The 17,918-nt window shown below is 40.9% G+C and overlaps 1 protein-coding gene and 1 pseudogene across 1 annotated transcript; both read right to left on the minus strand.

The window, feature by feature from the left end:
• Window positions 1–3,373: 3,373 nt before the first annotated feature.
• Window positions 3,374–5,855, minus strand: LOC143597972 (putative inorganic phosphate transporter 1-9). The gene is made up of 2 exons (XM_077076325.1): window positions 4,863–5,855; window positions 3,374–4,302 (listed from the first exon to the last, which is right to left on the minus strand). Exons 1-2 carry the CDS (start codon window positions 5,372–5,374, stop codon window positions 3,414–3,416), a joined length of 1,401 nt encoding a protein of 466 aa, XP_076932440.1. The 5' UTR covers window positions 5,375–5,855; the 3' UTR covers window positions 3,374–3,413.
• A 4,845-nt stretch (window positions 5,856–10,700) lies between these two features.
• On the minus strand, window positions 10,701–17,918 carry LOC143597971 (putative inorganic phosphate transporter 1-9; annotated as a pseudogene).

Consider the following 17,918-nt stretch of genomic DNA (forward strand, 5'->3'; position numbering starts at 1 on the left):
TGTTTGATTGTTTGTCTAACCTTTTAAAAATATAACCTAGCACTAGTGGACTCACAAAGGGAAGTGTATAGGACATAGAAAGTAACATGGTAAACTAATCACAGTTGGCCACTGTTATTACCTGCTCTCCTTACTATCCTTGTACTAAATAGTTACTAGAGTGATGATGTTTGTGTTTCCTTATAGAATACAAATGACTGGAGAAAAGAAGGCTATTGGTCAAGGAGGTCGTACGGGACACCGTGGTAGGCCACGTGTCACCCAGATACCCTCTGAAGAACCAGTTACTGACACCAGAGATGAAAGGATGTAACCAAGCGAGACGAACGTAATCAACTTGACAATGCTATTCAAGCTGTCGTTGCTCAAGCTGTAGCTACTAGGGTGAAGAATCTACATCCAGAATGGTCTGCTGGAAGCCAAGTTAGAACACCTGAGAAGACCAAGAACTCCAAGAAAGATGATTAGAATGAGAAAGAAAAATCAAATGAAGTTCGGTATGTGAAATTTGGAGAAAGGAAGATCGGCCGAGGTGGTTGCAACTACAAGGCATTCAAGGGTTGTGACCCGCTGAAGCTGACTGGCTTGGGGGGATGCAATCGCTACTCTCTAGTGTATAACCGATATGGACAAGGTTATCCGAATTAGCGAGTGCCGTCCCGATTAAGCGGTGGGTTATGCTACCCAGTCATTTGGTGATGAGGCTATGCTCTGGTGGGAGACAGTGGAGCAAAGAAAGACTCTAGATTAAATCAAGGCTATGAAGTGGGATGATTTGAAGGAAATTGTTAGGAAACGATTTTGTGCTGATGCGGAAGTTAAGAGGGTTGATATAAGGTTTTTGAATTTGAAGGTCGGAAAGATGACACACCGTGAGTACACTACTGTATTCAACCGCATGTCTAGGTTGGTGCCTGACATAGTGAACACCAAAGCAAAGTGAATCAAGTGTTACATCAGGAGACTTTCGCAGAATGTCCGCACCTTAGTCAGGGCCAGTGTATTGACTCTGCCATTGAACTTGCAGAGATGTTTTGTATTTTTTTTCCTTAAATGTGACAATTAATTAGTGAAGCGACTACTGTTTGGTCCACTAGCTCCATACTCGACGACCACTCTATACTTTGGAATGAAAACTGAAACGACATGCTTAGCTGGGTGGTGCTCCATTATGGTGGTCACAAGCTAGCTACATAAGACCAAGGATTGTGGTGGTTGCTTGGGCGCCACCCACATGCCATGCGGTAAAGGTGGCGCCAAACACCACCACATGACACAAACCCAAGGCCGCAGTGCGCCACAACAACAAACCCACGCCATTGCACTGGCGTTGAATAAGAGAATAATATTTTTTAATAATATGATTTGTTAGCGGGTGAATCAAGAACACGGACACGGGATATGTAGGACTCTTTGCTACTTTTTTATTATGAAAATGACAAACGAGAAAAAAAATAATAAAACAAACAAATAACCGAGGGCTTATATAACACCCTGGTCCTAGCCCTACTCACATTCAAATAAATAATTTGAACCCAAATCAAATAGAACTATCAAGATACGAATAAATTATCAAATTCGACTAACTTAATTATAATAATAAACGAATTATTATTATATAAATCTTCTCCAAGATATTAAGAGTTTTCAGTATGAGTTAGTGTTGGACATGTTTAACACTCCCTCTAAACACCAACCATCATCTAACCATGACACACACGAAGAACGTCAACTCCAAATAGCTGCAACTCAACACAGATCACGTCTTTCGGCTTCGGCTAAAGTGTCAAACTCAACACTCCCTCTAGATACATACTTGTTCCTTTAAGGTCTTTCATAGCCTACAATACTCGCATCTCTTTGTACCTGATTCTTGGATGCCTTCCTTATTCGATGGCGTTCTACAATATTTAGCCATGTGACCTCGTTGTCTGCACTTATGACAGTTAAAGGGAAAACTTCTCCAAGGTTTCTTGTACTTTTTATCATTACCCGAGTCACCTGTTTCCCTTTCTTGTTTTAGATTATGTTTCTTCCATTCAGGTTTCTTATATCGGTCCTTGTAACTCTTTTGACCCGGCCATTTGCTTTTCTACAATTTACCTTTACCACGATTTGCATAAAGAGTCGTGTCCTCGGCTTTTGCTGATCCTCCAATCGACGTCTCCTCTATTTGCTTGGCTAAAGACTTTTGCCCGGCCAGCAGGTTTTCAAACTCAACCACAACATTGTATAACAACAGCCTTTAAACCATGTATAATGATTCATTTCATTCTAGGTTCCCTAATTCTTGCCTCTTGATCCAGCTATCCGATTTCTCTACACAAGGTCTTCACATTATGGAAATTTTGCGGTATTGTCAAATCCTTTTGGCTTACGGACAACAATTCATTCTTAAGAAGCTGCAATTTTGCATCATTCTTATTGGAAAACAAGGCTGCCAAGGCATCCCATGCTTTTTTAGGTGTTTGAAGGTCTCGTATGTGTTATAACAACTCCTCTTCAATCATAGTCTTGAGAATATAAAACGCCTTACCCGTTTTGATTCTCTACTTGCCAATTACCCCGTTCACGTCGTTTTTGAGAAGGACAGTATCCGAACCATTAACAACTTCCCATAGATCTGTCCTTGTAGATACGACATCATACATGTATCCCACCGGCAAACTGAAGATCTGCCACAATATCTTTTTCCAATCGAACTGTAGTGTTCCTCTAATCAGCTACTGCTCCGATTGCTTCTTTTGGACCTGAACGGATTCTTTTATGAGCGCAAAACATGAACCATTTGTTAAACTTTTAGCAGGTGGATCAAGAATACGAACACGAGATTTGTAGAATTCTCTACTACTCTTTTATTAACAAAATGACAAACGAGAAAACCTGAATAAAACAAACAAATAATCAAGGGTTTATATAACACCTTGGTTTTAGTCCTACTCACATTCAAATACATATTTGAACCCAAATCAAATAAAACTATCAAGATAAGACTTAATTATAATAATAAACAATGTATTATTATATCAAATCTTTTCCAAGATATTAGAGTCTTTAATCTGAGTTGGTATTGGACACATTGAACATGATTAACCTACATCCACTCCACACTGAATCTACTTCTAAAAGCTACCTTTTTCAACACACAACTTAATACACTAAAATGATATCTAGTAAGACTACTTGCCTTTTAGTGGTATACATAATAACTAACACACCCCATTTCCTTATTACTGAAATAGATATGATACAATACAATCTCAGTTTATCTTTGTACATATAACTATATCTAACCATCTATATAATCATCACCTCTACTTTCCTCTAAGAGGTATTTGGGATAACTAATCGAATCTTATTATTATATTGTATCAAAACATGATAAGAATATCTTTAGATAGGATGGAGATACATTATTCATCGATATTCATTTCATTTCTTTTAGCCCAAGGCCAAAATCTCACGAACCAAACACCAGTGAACTCATCAACATTCTCATTCTCCTCCAGCGAACGCCCCATTGTCTCTCTAGTGAAGAAATATGTCACGAAAAACCCTAAAACACACACCGCACCCATCGCGGTTAATGTATGTGACACCCCAAACCCATGTGGAGGTTCACGAGAAGCCCACAAAAACCCGATCGTCCCGATTATCGCCCCTACTTTTCCAACCGCACCCGAAATCCCATGGCATGTTGCACGAAACCTAGCCGGGAACAACTCCGCTGGAACTATGAACGTGGTCGTGTTTGGCCCAAAATTGGAGAAAAAGAATGTAAGTCCATAGAGAATAATGAAACCTATACCTGGATCAGATCCCCAACCGCCCTTGTTAACTTTTGCGATTGTGAACAAGCTTAACGCCATGAAAAAGAAACCGGCTGCCTGAATCTTGACTCTCCCGATGTAATCAATCATGTAAACTGTCACGAAATATCCAGGAATTGTTGCACAGATCGCAACGAGTGCTTGGAATTTCGCTATCTGCAATGCATCTTTGTATATATTCATGTGGCCCTTTGGAATCATGCGACCTCGAAATGCATGATATTGGAATAAGTTGAGACTGTAAAAAACAATGTCGATGATGCACCAATTGAGGGATGCGGCTATGAGATCCCGGCCGTGTCTTCTGAAGAATTCACGAGAGAAGAAAGGGTAGGTGTTGGAGAAAGCTGCGCGAGTGTTCGGTGTGTTCATCATCTCGACATCTTCCTGGATTGTACTCAGTGGTACATTCATCACTTTCTGCATATCTTTTGCTGCTTGAAGTGTGTTTTTCTCAACCAAAGCTGTATATCTGTGGAAGTAACATGAAACACAAAAAAATAAATGAGTTAAGAATAGGATATTTGAAATCCCACGTCCAGATTTTAGTAATCAACTGACGGATTTTACCAACGGATTATCGCCATAATTACCAATAAATTTCTATAAATATTTAAAGAAAACCTTTGCGACAAATCATGCCGGAAACAATCCGAGCAAAAACCATCAATATCTACGTACAAAACACACTTTGCTTTACATCAAAATGGGTCGAATTTGAAATAAATTGTTATTGTATGTATCGAATCTAAAGTATATTTCTTTTGGATATACCATAATTTAAAACTTGCCTATTAACTAATGTCTCCAGACCGGTTACCACTAATTTTAAATTAAGTTAGCTACATTTAAATGATTTTTTTTAACAAAAGTATGCTGTATATATCACTGAAAAATGAGTACTAAAAAGTTTTGACTTATGTTAACTACTTAAGGTACTTATATTATATGTTTTATAAAAGAGTTGTTGATTTGTTTTCTTGTGTCAGAAAGTTTGATAGCTACATGAAGTTAACGAGTTTTGGGTAGTACCGGGGGGTTTCAGACATCTTCATCCGCCAATAATAAGTCATAGATGCTGGAATTGCACCGATCATGAGAATGAGCCTCCATGCCAAGTCTGATTCCGGTGGTACCGGCGCAGTTTTTTCTGATAGTGGGAGGTCCGTTAGCTCGCCCGCACTAGCTTGAAAAATAGAGCACACGATCATCGTTACTAGCGAACTCAAAAGTATCCCGAATCCTTGCATGGAGAACACACCTGCAATAAACGCTCCACGAGTTCGCTTATTGGCAAACTCGGCCATAATTGTGGCCGATAACGGATAATCCCCTCCTATCCCTATACCAAGCAATATTCTAAACAATCCAAGGCTCACAAACATCATTGAGGTTAGCCTCGAGAGGGAAAATCCGCATCCAATAGACCCCGCCACCATCATCATGAGTGAAACGCCGTACACATGACGGCGACCTACACGGTCACCAAGACGGCTGAAAACCAGTTGACCGAGCACAGTCCCTATTAATGCAAACGCAATCATTGTGGATGCAATGACCGTTGGGACCTAGAACCATTTCTTCTGGTCCACGGTTCTATCCACCTCAGGATAATATATCCTTCTATCATTCTCATGATAGGAGGGATACAAAATAAATCATAACTATCGGTAAATAACCCCATACCGGCAATTATGATCGCTTTAAAATGGTAATACTGCGTCTTGGCGACATCTAGAGCCGATAAAACTTTAAGTGCCATTGTTTTGATACTATTCTTCTTGATTCGTACACAGGAATTTATAAAACAAGATAACGTACATAGTAAGTATAAATTGACATAAATACTAAAATTATGTCAGTGGAAATTGCCAGGGAGTTTCATGGTGAGACAACATTCTTGAAGTTGTCGAATTTAAGGTTTATTTTTGTCTATTATATGTGTACTATGATGTACCTCCATTTGGTTGTATCAAACAATGAATGCAAAGTCATGTTTGTAAGGGTGTGTAGTATTGTTTTTTTACACTGTCGTTATTGTGTAACTTGTTGACTTGTTAAAAATTCAAAGGTATTAAATATAATCTCAACATCAATCATAGGTGAGGGAAATGAAATCGACCAGGAACCAAATTAAGCCAAAAAATTAGAAAAACTTGACACCCGATGACCATACTAGGATCATATTGGCTCGTTCTTGAGTTAACTGGTAAGTCGGGCTGGTCGGGCTTGGAATCCGATATCATCCTATGTGTATTTTGGATTTTGGGATTCCTATTTTATGGCTGGCGCACTTATATTTACTGACAATTTGATAAGACCTAATTCGAGATGGTCAATCTCCAAGAATACTAGAAAAGAAGAAGAGACGTGAGACAATTTTCTTTTGATTTTTATTAAAAGCTCAAAGGTATTTATAGAGTTAGAGAAATAGCAAACTTGAAGAACAAGAAACAAATCTTTTGAAAAAAACTAATATAACTGAAAATAAGGAAAGTAAATAATTTTTGTTTTATCTCTTTGGCATCTTCTGGAAGTTGTTTGCAATTATTCTTGGAGCTTAAGAGGTAAACGAGTGGCCCGTTTGGGTCTATGATGGGCTGATGCTGCATGAGTTTGGGCCTCCACTTCTTGAACCGATTCCGACGTATCAATATTCCCCCCTTCGAAAACAGCCTTGTCCTCAAGGCTGGTAGCAGAATGCAGCAGGTCAGGTGGTAACGGAACGCCACCAGCAGGCCAGTCACCTTTGCAAGGACGGAGCAAAGAAACATGAAAAACCGGATGAATACGAGCTCCGATTGGCAAATCAAGCCGGTAAGCAACCATCCCAATACGTTCTAAAATAGTAAAAGGGCCATAAAACCGACGACTGAGCTTCTCAACACCCCGAGTAGCAACTGTCTTTTGACGGTACCTGCGAAGTTTTAGCAAAACTTTGTCGCCGACGTAGAATTGCATGTCACGACGGTGTTTATTAGCTTGATCCATCATACGTTGGCGGGTCTTTTGGAGGTTGTCCTTGAGTTTATCAAGGATGGTTTGATGCTCCAGTAAGGTGTCTTCGATAAGTTTTGGTTTGGAGGCCGACCGCGTATAATGAGGAATAGAAGGTGGTGAACGACCATAAAGGGCTTGAAATGGGGTCATATCAATGGCACTATGGTAAGAAGAGTTGTACCAAAATTCTGCGAGGTAAAGAAACTTAGTCCAACGTTTAGGTTCGTCACAAGTGAAACAACGCAGGTATGTTTCCAAAGTACGGTTAACGACCTCCGTCTGACCGTCTGTTTGCGGGTGGTACGCTGTTGAATGTAACAACCGGGTACTGATCGATTTAAAAAGTTCCGTCCAAAACCGACTAAGGAAAATAGGATCACGATCAGAGAGAATACTTTTTGGTAACCCGTGTAATTTATAGACTTGTTCTATAAAGATAGTTGCCAAGCTTTGAGCTGTATAGTTCGTTAGAAGGGCAAAAAAATGAGCAAATTTAGATAGCCGATCCACGATGACCCAAATTGCAGTTTTACCATTTGATGATGGCAAGCTTATAATAAAATCCATTGATACGTCCTCCCAAACTTGTTGTGGAACTGGTAGTGGTTGCAACAACCCATAAGGCTTGTGTGTGGAGTACTTTGTTTGTTGACAAACATGACACTCCGCAATGAAACTGGTGAACTCCGAGCGTAATTTAGACCATGAAAATTTAGCATTAAGTCATTTGACGGTGGCGGTAATGCCCGAGTGACCACCGAAGGTTGTCGAATGGAATTCATGTAACAACTTAAGACGTAAAGATGGCAGCTCCGGAATAAATAAACGTTGGTTATGATAAACCAACCCATCATGAATGGTGTATTCTGGTTTGGAAGAATCCAAGAGACCCGTAAAGAATGATCGGCCAACCGGGGAAGTGGTGTAATAATCTCGCAATTCATGTAACCATGGAAAACCCGGAGTTGAAACCGTGAGCATGTGTAAATTGTCGATTCGACTCAAAGCATCCGCGACTTTGTTTTCCTTTCCCGGTTTATAGTGGATTTCAAAATCATATCCGAGTAATTTGCTAGCCCATTTGTGTTGTTCGGGGGCCTGTATGACTTGTGTCAAAAGGTGACGGAGGCTGTGTTGATCGGTAAAAACTCGGAAACGGCGACCGAGTAAATAATGACGCCATTTTTTTATTGCCTCGGTGATAGCGAAAAGTTCCCGTATGTAGGCAGACGCTGCCAACATTTTCTTGTTAATCTTCTTGCTAAAGAAAGCAATGGGTTTATCCTTCTAAGAAAGAACAGCACCGATGCCGAAATCTGACGCGTCTGTGGTGAGGTCAAAAATTTGGGAAAAATCGGGTAGGGAAAGAGTCGGTAGTTGAAGCATGGCTTGTTTTAGGTGTTCAAAGGCCTTTTGGGCATCATCTGACCAAACAAATTTACGTGTGTTTTGCAACAAATCGGTTAAGGGTCTGGCAATATGGGAATATCGTTTCACAAATCGACGATAGTATCCGGTTAGGCCAAGAAATCCATGTAGGGCTGTTTGAGAAGTAGGCGTCGGCCAATTTTGAATAGCTGATATTTTGTCATCGTCGGTTGCAACCCCCTGAGATGATATCACATGCCCTAAGTAATGTACCTCGGACACCCCGAAGACACTTAGAAAACTTGGCATAATATTTATTGGCTGAGAGGGCTTGAAATACCTGATATAAGTGTTGCATATGCTCTGAGCGAGTACGACTATATACTAGCATATCGTCGAAAAACATGAGTACAAACCGACGAAGATTGTCCCAAAAAAGATCGTTCATGGCAGCTTGGAATGTTGATGGGGCATTCGAGAGGCCAAACGGCATCACCAAGAACTCATAATGTCCATCAATTGTACGAAACGCCGTCTTATGGGTGTCATCCGGTGTGACACGAATTTGGTGATAACCCGCCCTCAGATCCAATTTCGAAAATATTGTTGCACCACGAATTTGGTGCTAACCCACCACGTAGGAAGGAACAATTTCGGTGCTCGGGGTTTGTTGTCAAAGACCTGGTTGTTGGTATAGTGTTGCTCGTTAGGTTCGGGTTTACGTAAGGCGGCTAAGATAAGGTTCGTTTGTTCCGCTTGGGCAGCGAGTTGGACGGATAGGGTGTCAAAACGCTGGGCGTTTTCTTTGGCGGCGGTGAGGTGAGCTTCATGTAAGGCGGCGATAGTGATTTCATCAGTGGTACCTGTGCGAGGAGGCATGATGAACGTTGATGAAAGCACCAATTGATAAGACATAATTCGAGATGGTCAATCTCCAAGAATACTAGAAAAGAAGAAGAGACGTGAGACAATTTTCTTTTGATTTTTATTAAAAGCTCAAAGGTATTTATAGAGTTACAGAAATAACAAACTTGAAGAACAAGAAACAAATCTTTTGAAAAAAACTAATATAACTGAAAATAAGGAAAGTAAATAATTTTTGTTTTATCTCTTTGGCATCTTCTGGAAGTTGTTTGCAATTATTCTTGGAACTTAAGAGGTAAACGAGTGGCCCAATTGGGTCTATGATGGGCTGATGCTGCATGAGTTTGGGCCTCCACTTCTTGAACCGATTCCGACGTATCACAATTTATATGTTGGGCTAACAACTGGAAAGTCAACTCATCAATTAACTTCAAAATTGGTGGTTTGACATCTAGTTATAACTAAATAGCAGGGGTGTGTATGGGTCTGTCTGGGACAGTTTTGAGCCAAACCCATAACCATAACCGATATGTCGGTTAATGGATATCCATAACCATAAACGACTCATTATGGCGGTTTTGGTTAATCGGTTTTGTAGATCATGGTGAGTCAGTTAACTGAGCCTAAAAGTTTGGTACCAATTATTACAAAAAAACAAGACATAATCTAACAAAGTATGTAATTCATAGTTTAAAAATATTCAAAAAAACGAATGAAATTATATAATCCAACAATGAAATTCAAGTTACTTTGATAACAAACGTTGAACCAAAATATCAAAATGACATAATCCAACAATATGTTTTGTGAAAGTTAATCACAAACATATTGTTAGTTAAATAAATGGGCCGGTTTGGTCATAGCGATTTTGGAATTATCTTTAACCAAATCCGACCCGTATTTGATAGTTTTAAAAAATTCATTAAACCGACCCACCGGTTATGTCCGTTATCGGTTAAACTTGGTTCGATTATGTCGGTTATGGTTCGTTTCAACGGTTATAGCGGTTAAGTTGCATGCCCCTAGTAAGTAGCATGACCCGCTTGTTACGCGGGCTAGCTTTGTATCTATGTTTGAGTTATAAGCATGATCCAAAATATGAATCCAAAATATGCAGTTTTAGAGTTTGAGGTCAGTAACTGCTTAAGAAGTTATCATGAATTTGAATTTCAAATTCATCAACTACGCTCATGTTGTAACTTGTTTATAAATACGAAATTTAATATTAATTATATTTCTAATGTAAATTTTATATAGAAACATATGTTCAAATTTTTTTTCCAACCAGGGGCTCTGCGCGTTCGACCCCGCTAGGAGCTGCCAGTCCTTAGACCCCGGTACCCTTTTGAAGAGGCCCTCGCCCCCCTTGGAACCCCTAATTACACTAAAATAGCTAGCATTGAGATACGTTCCAACAATTGGAGACCAAAGAAAAAGGGACGATGTTGCAAAAGTTGGCCCAAAACGATACCAAATTCGTCCTTGATATGGACAAATGCACAAACCTAGCTACTCAAGTAAAGTGTAGTTGCGTTTGAGATGGATGTATCAGGCAACAAGCATGTCTTGACCAATATCTACATATTCTAAATGAAGTGCACGTGTCGGGCGATAGAACGACCACAAGAAACATAAGGAACACACCCAATTTCATCAACTTGAAATAAATATGTATGATGCATATCATATTTATACAAACTTTCAATAAACCATCTCTCTCTAATCATCACCTCTAAATGATTTGAGATTGTTACTTATCATGAAGAGACATTATTCTTTCACCTGTATTTATTGCATTTCTAAACGCCCAAAACTTGTTAATTCATTTCTGTTAGTCCAAAACTTGTTAGGCCAAAATCTCACAAAACAAACACCCGTAAACTCGTCGGCATTCTCATTCTCTTCCAGCGACCGCCCCATTGTCTCTCTAGTAAAAAAATATGTCACAAAAAACCCTAGGCCGCAAACCCCAGACATTACCATTAATGTAAGTGACACCCCAATCCCATCCGGAGGATCACGGGAAGCCCAAATATACCCAATCGACCCAATTATCGCCCCTATTTTTCCAACCGCACCAGAAATCCCATGACAAGTTGCATGAAACCTAGCCGGGAATAACTCTGCTGGAACCATAAACGTGGTCGTGTTTGGCCCAAAATTAGAAAAAAAGAAAGTAACTCCATAGAGAATAATGAAACGGTGATCTGGATAATCTCCGCCCGAGTTGACCTTTGCTATTGTAAACAAGCTTACGGCCATGAAAAAGAACCCGACCGCCTGGATCTTGACTCTCCCAATGTAATCAATCGTGTAAACGGTCACAAAATATCCTGGGATCGTTGCGAAGATTGCAATTAGTGATTGGAGTTTCGCGATCTACAATGCATCATCGTATAGATTCATGTGGCTCTTGGGAATCAAGTGGCCTCTAAATACATGATATTGGAACAAGTTGAGATTGTAGAAGACAATATCGATGAGAAACCAATTAATGGATGCGGCAATGAGATCACCACCATGTCGTCTGAAAAATTCCCAAGAGAAGAAAGGATAAGTGTTCGACAAAGCTGCGCGGGTGTTTGGTGTGTTCATTATCTGGACATCTTCTTGGATTGTACTCAGTGGTACATTCATCACTCTCCCCATATCTCTTTCTGCTTGTAATGTGTTTTTCTCAACCAAATCCATGAATCTGTTGAAGCAGTATATATGAAGAGAGCTTAATACGTTTGATGGAGAACACTATATATCGCGTATTCATGCATGTGTATATCATGCTTAGGTTATATTACTAGAATAATATACAAATATAATTGGTTTTATATTTATATAATATTTGCATTATGTAGGAAAATGTACACAAATTCTAAAAATGTTAAACATGGATAAAAAGAAAACGAACTATACATGTTTTAATTTTTGTATTCACAAATCTAAATATTTTGTGTTTTGTAAACAAAGTTATGCCTTAGTAACCCACATGTACTTTTGGTCTTTTGATACAACATGTATGTTACATTACACAGTTGCAAATAGGGGTGGTAATCTTGACCCAGACCATTTTGAATGAGTCAATTTGAGTTGTTTTAAAAGTTATACGAGTTGGTTTTGGTAAAAGGTTTTAAATAAATAGGTCAAAATGAGTCATTTGAAACTCCATCCATTTATTTTCGGGTCAAAATGGGTCAACAAGTTCAGAGAAATGGGTCGATGTGAGTTAGTGTCCTAAGGAAATATGACAGGTTTCGGATCGGAACGGGTTTTCGTACAAGACAGGTTTCGGCACGAAACGGGTTTCGGATCGGAACGGGTTCGGTTCGGGTTTCAAGTCAACACGAGTATTCACCCGTGACGTGTTGGGTTTTGGTTTCTTTTGTTTTTGTTCGGTTTGAATTCTTTTAGTTTCGTTTTTTTTTAATTTCAGAATTATTAGGGACTTCATAGAAACATCCAAACGATTTACAATGAAGTGGCAGGTAAGCGGGCAACAAGCTGCGCCGCAACCCCCTTTTGGATAGCAAACCCAATCCGACTAAAAACAAAGTTTTGATTCTTATGGGCTGATACGTTACTATACACAACTTTCTGAACCCTATTCAAAAGGTCCACGGCATCCGGAGCTAAGAAACCAAAAGTGTCAAACGCGAAGGGGATAAACACGTGTTGATTCTCCAAACAAGCTCTCTCGTGTTTAGCAGCCTTGCCCGATGCCGCCTTCAATGCTGTCTGGCCTGCTACAAAACCAGTGTCCCTAATCCCAACAAGAGGGGACACTCCTGTGAGGTCGACACAAGCGTGTTTTCCCCCTACCCACCCAAAAACAAGAATATCGGCCGGTCGTAATGTAGATCTTCCTTCTTGAGGATCCGTAAGAAAGTTTACGGGGGCTTCCTTTTTAGCCGAAATTCCGGCTCGTTTAAGAACATCGCATAGAACAACCCTCACCAAATCATGCCTGTACTTAAACCCAGACAACTCTTTGCAGTGAACTGCATGCTCGCCAAAAGAATCCAAACAAACCTTACGGCAAACTGGGCACGGCTCATCTACCGGAAACAAATGGATTATTAACCGATACTTCAAGATGGCCCGGTACTCCAAAGCCGACATATGTTGGCCCAATCCTTCAATAGGGAGAACACTTAAGAAATCTTGAGCCCGAGGAGCCCGAAGACACTCAAACACCGCTTTCTGACGAGGGGATAAATCAAACTTCATTTCCAAACTCTTGATGATTCCACTATAAAGGACACTCGCCAAAGCATGTTGGGCTTTAGGGGGGGTGTCTTTATTAGAGAAACCGCTAATGTCAAAATCGGGAAGTGAAATGTGCAACCGATCTATCGTACTCCCATAATCGGAGTCAAACCCATCAATACCATAACCTCGAAGAATGTGGTCTTGCAATTCCCAAGATTGCGCCCTCAAGGCCACAAACGCATAAGTAGAAACGTCTGAAGCAGAACATAAACCCAAACTTCCAAAACGAGTCGGAAGTGATGCCAACCTCCATTGAAAATCTCCAAAGAAGGGACCACCACAAACCACGATGTGCTCAATCGCCCCCCGAAGGCCATTGTCAAACACAGAAACTGCTTCCCCTACATACACAGGTTGGCATGTTCTGAGACCAAACAACAACTTTCCAACTCCCATACATGAGCGGAGCAAAAGGAGCTTGCATTGAGGGTCCCGCAAATGCGGGAGATAGCTCATCAACTCCACACCTCGCGAAGCCCTTTTCATAGCAAGTTCACTGATGAACCCGGCATCCCGGCTAACGGCTCCCCCGAGGAGTTTCACACCTAGCACCGGTCTTCCAATCTCACAGGGAAACACCCCTCCTGCACCTTAACCCCATTGCACGACGGCCAAAATACTTCGGTTTTCTTAATATTAAGTTCAAGGCCCAGGCGGGAACCCTCCGACCTGATAATATCTAAAGCTTTAGCAACCTCTTTAGAGTCCCCAATAATTGTACCATCATCTAGGTACCAAGCATGAAAGAGAAGCTTACAGGAACTCTGGACTAGATGAATAAGTGGGTGCAGAACTAAGGTGAAAAGAAGAGGTCCCAAAGGGTCCCCCTGCTGAACCCCAGTGGTGGACCAAATGTGGCCGTCCCCTACATATAGCCTGGCCGGTTGCCCATATAAAAAGTTCACCCATAAGGAAATAGATGGGCATCGGGCTCGAACCTCATTCAGAAGGGCAGTCCGTCCACCAAGTTGAAGGCATTACAAAAAGCAATAGTAAGCATAGCCAATGACCCATCAGAATGGAACTTACTTAAAACTTGTTCGCGCTATGAAGAACGGCCTCTGCACCACTAGGGACTCCCACCCCAGACTGAAAGTCGCACATGTATTTAGTAATGTCTTTCCCAACACCCCTCATAGCCACCTTAGATATCAATCTTTTCCAAATGGCACCTACGGCAATGGGTCAAATCCCATTGTCCGGTTTGAGCAACGGTGTGAGAGGAGCCGACGCAATGAACTCTGCCAAAACCCTTGGGCATCTCCCCCCCCCAAACATAAATTAACCATCGCAGTATAGCCTTTAGTAACCCAACACCGATCGGCGACCCCTCTCCACAAAAGGCATCCAAAATATGTTGTGCCCTCAATCCATCTCGTCCGCATGACGTTCATTTAGGGAAGGATTTAATGCATCCAAGCACACAATCCTCATCAACAACAAGAGGAGGCTCAGAAAGCAATGAAGCAGGCATAACCGGCGGGGGCAAATTGGGATGCTTAGCCACTAACGCTTTCAATGTGTCATTTCCGAAAGGTGCAACCCTTGAATAGCATAATACTATAATGGCGGCAGTGAAATGCCCGTCCGCCACTTTTCGTAAACATTGTTTCACATTGGCGCATACCGCAACATCATCGTGCTTAGCGAGAGGCTCCTCATGACTCGAGTTCACCCCTATAGGTGTGGCAAAAAGGGATAAAATAAGCGCATCAAAACCATCCTTAGCACTCCAACTTGCTAGTGCTTGTTGAATACTATGACATTGCAAAGACTTTCTATTACCGGACCTGCGCTCCTGACGTTTAGAAGGTCTGAAAACACGCAACGTGCACCGCGGTAACAAGAAAAGTTTCACCCAAGCCTCAACAGAGTCTGGCATAGCAACCACCTTACCCAGAGCCACAGTTAACGCTTGAGCAAATGCCATACGACAACTATGAGGGATGCTCTTAACAGTTGTGATAGGAAGAGAGAAGACGCGGTCAAGGAGAACCTCATCCACCACTATCCCTCCCAATGGAGCAACATCCCTCATAACATGCGGTTTATCAATCCCTACAATAAACTCCTCCACAGCTCCCACACCCTCGTTGTACTTGGTGACTCCATCAGCATGATGACACGTCCGTTTAAGAGCATTTGGACGCATACACACCCCACATAGCCACTGGTACGAAGCCTTAAAAGCCTCCCCAACCGAAATAAATAAATCACAATCCGTGGAAATGGCGTCCAGTAGGGTCACTTTCCGCTCATCCAACGACAAATGAAGTCGTTTGATATGCGCAATTAACCGAGAGATCCCCCTTAACCCCGCCCGTCCATCCGGGCAACAATGGAACCCCCTAAAAGGACATGGCCAATCACCCACCGAACCCACACTATTGTTTAGAGTGTTAGACATAGCACCCTCATCAACCACACAACCATGTCCACCTCCCGTGCCCACCTCCCCCGATGGGGCTCCTTTGACAATCCGAGCCCTTGTCATAACCCCTCACAACAAAAAGGCCAACAAACAAACTCGAGCTGAGTTTTGGGAGTAAAAACCCGAACTAAGAGGAGAAAGGAGAGCAACCGTCAGTTGCTCTCCCCTCCGTAAACCCAAAAAAACCGATTAACTCATTGAGACATTTTATCGAACACCTGGCGGACATACCCAAAACAGAGGATTAAAGGCAAAATTGAAATAGCAGTAGGGGTGGTGGTGAGGAGAGGACGAGGATATGACGAGGAGATGATGCTGGTTACTGATGTGTGAAGGCGGGTTGTTCTTTAGGCGAAGGTGTAGCAACGGTGGTGGTGGAAATCTGTGGCAAATGTGTAGCAACGGTGATGCTGGTTACTCATGTTTTTATTATTATTCAGACCTAATTAAGAAACATGTTCACAAAAGACAGAACCGCTTGGAAATGTGATGTTATCATTGAATATTCCCTCAAAGAGATGGTTTGCACTCCGCAACGGAGATGTTATCATTGATTGATTTTTTCGATTTCGATTGATGTGGTCCGGTTTTGGCTTTTGGTTTCTTTGTTTCATTTTCGTCGATTCTTTAGGTTTCGATTCGATTCTAAATGGGTTTTTTTTAATGGAACGAGGACAACGTATGAAAAATTTTAGTGTTTTTACATTTTTTGTTTATGATTTATATTTTGAGTTATAATTTTTTTATTATTATTTTTGAATATTTTTTTGAGGGTTTTTGATCTTGAAAACCCCTTAAAAAAATAAAATAAATAAATAAAAAAAATCATAACTTAAAATATAAGTAAAAAACGAAAAATCTAAAAAAACTAAAATGTTTCCGCTGTTATTCTCGTTCATAAAAAAAACCCGGTTTGACCCAAACCAAAACAACCCTTTTTTTTAATTGACTCGTTTTGAACCAAACTCATTTTGACTCATACTCGTTTTGACCCATGACTCATTTCAACCCATGACTCGTTCGACCCAACCCAACCCATTTGCCACCTCTAGTTGCAAATTACATATTTTATAGTAGATTATGTTATATAACATTTTACCATTATTTTACCAAGATTGTATGTTTTTTTTCTTGATTATTTTCTTAAAAACAAAAAAAGCATCACACTATTTTACCAACCCAACCCATTTGCCACCTCTAGTTGCAAATTACATATTTTATAGTAGATTATGTTATATAACATTTTACCATTATTTTACCAAGATTGTATGTTCTTTTTCTTGATTATTTTCTTAAAAACAAAAAAAGCATCACACTATTTTATAAAGCTGACTTAGCTTCTGGTGGCTGAAATTAGTCGGTACATGGAATGAATGAGTTGTTCGTACCGGGCGGTTTCAGGCATCGTCATCCGCCAATAGTAGGTCATAGATGCTGGAATTGCACCAATCATGAGAATGACCCGCCATGCCAAGTCCGACTCAGGTGGGACCGGAGCAATGATTAGTGATGGTGATGTGATAGTGATTGTGGGAGTTCCGATGGGGTCACTAGCTCATGCTTGTTGGCGCTAGCTTCAAAAATGGAGCACACAAACAAGAAAACGAGCGAGCTCAAAAGTATCCCAAATCCTTGCATGGAGAACACACCAGCGATGAATGCGCCACGAGTTCGCTTATTGGCAAACTCCGCCATAATGGTTGCCGATAGCGGGTAATCCCCTCCTATACCGAACCCAAGCAAGAACCGAAAGAACCCAAGGCTAATAAACACCATCGACATCAAGTTCGAGAGTGAAAATCCACATCCAAGAGACCCCACCACCATCATCACAAGAGAAACTCCATACACATGACGGCGTCCGACTCGGTCACCGAGGCGGCCGAAAACCAGTTGACCAATCACGGCCCCTATTAAAGCCACACCAATCATTGTGGATGAAATGACAATTGGCACCTCAAACCAGTTCTTAGAGTCAATGTCTTTATTTACCTTAGGGTAATATATCCTTCCAATCATCCGCATGATGAGTGGGATGCAAAATAAATCATAGCTATCAGTAAACAAACCCATACCTGCAATTATGATTGCTTTAAAATGGTAATATTGTGTCCTTGCGACATCAAGTGCCCATAAAACTTTGAGCGCCATTTTTAAGAATA

Source organism: Bidens hawaiensis, unplaced genomic scaffold (assembly GCF_021521415.1).
Source record: "Bidens hawaiensis isolate Kalapana, Puna unplaced genomic scaffold, B.hawaiensis_p1.1 tig00049292_1, whole genome shotgun sequence".
Taxonomy (NCBI): domain Eukaryota; kingdom Viridiplantae; phylum Streptophyta; class Magnoliopsida; order Asterales; family Asteraceae; genus Bidens; species Bidens hawaiensis.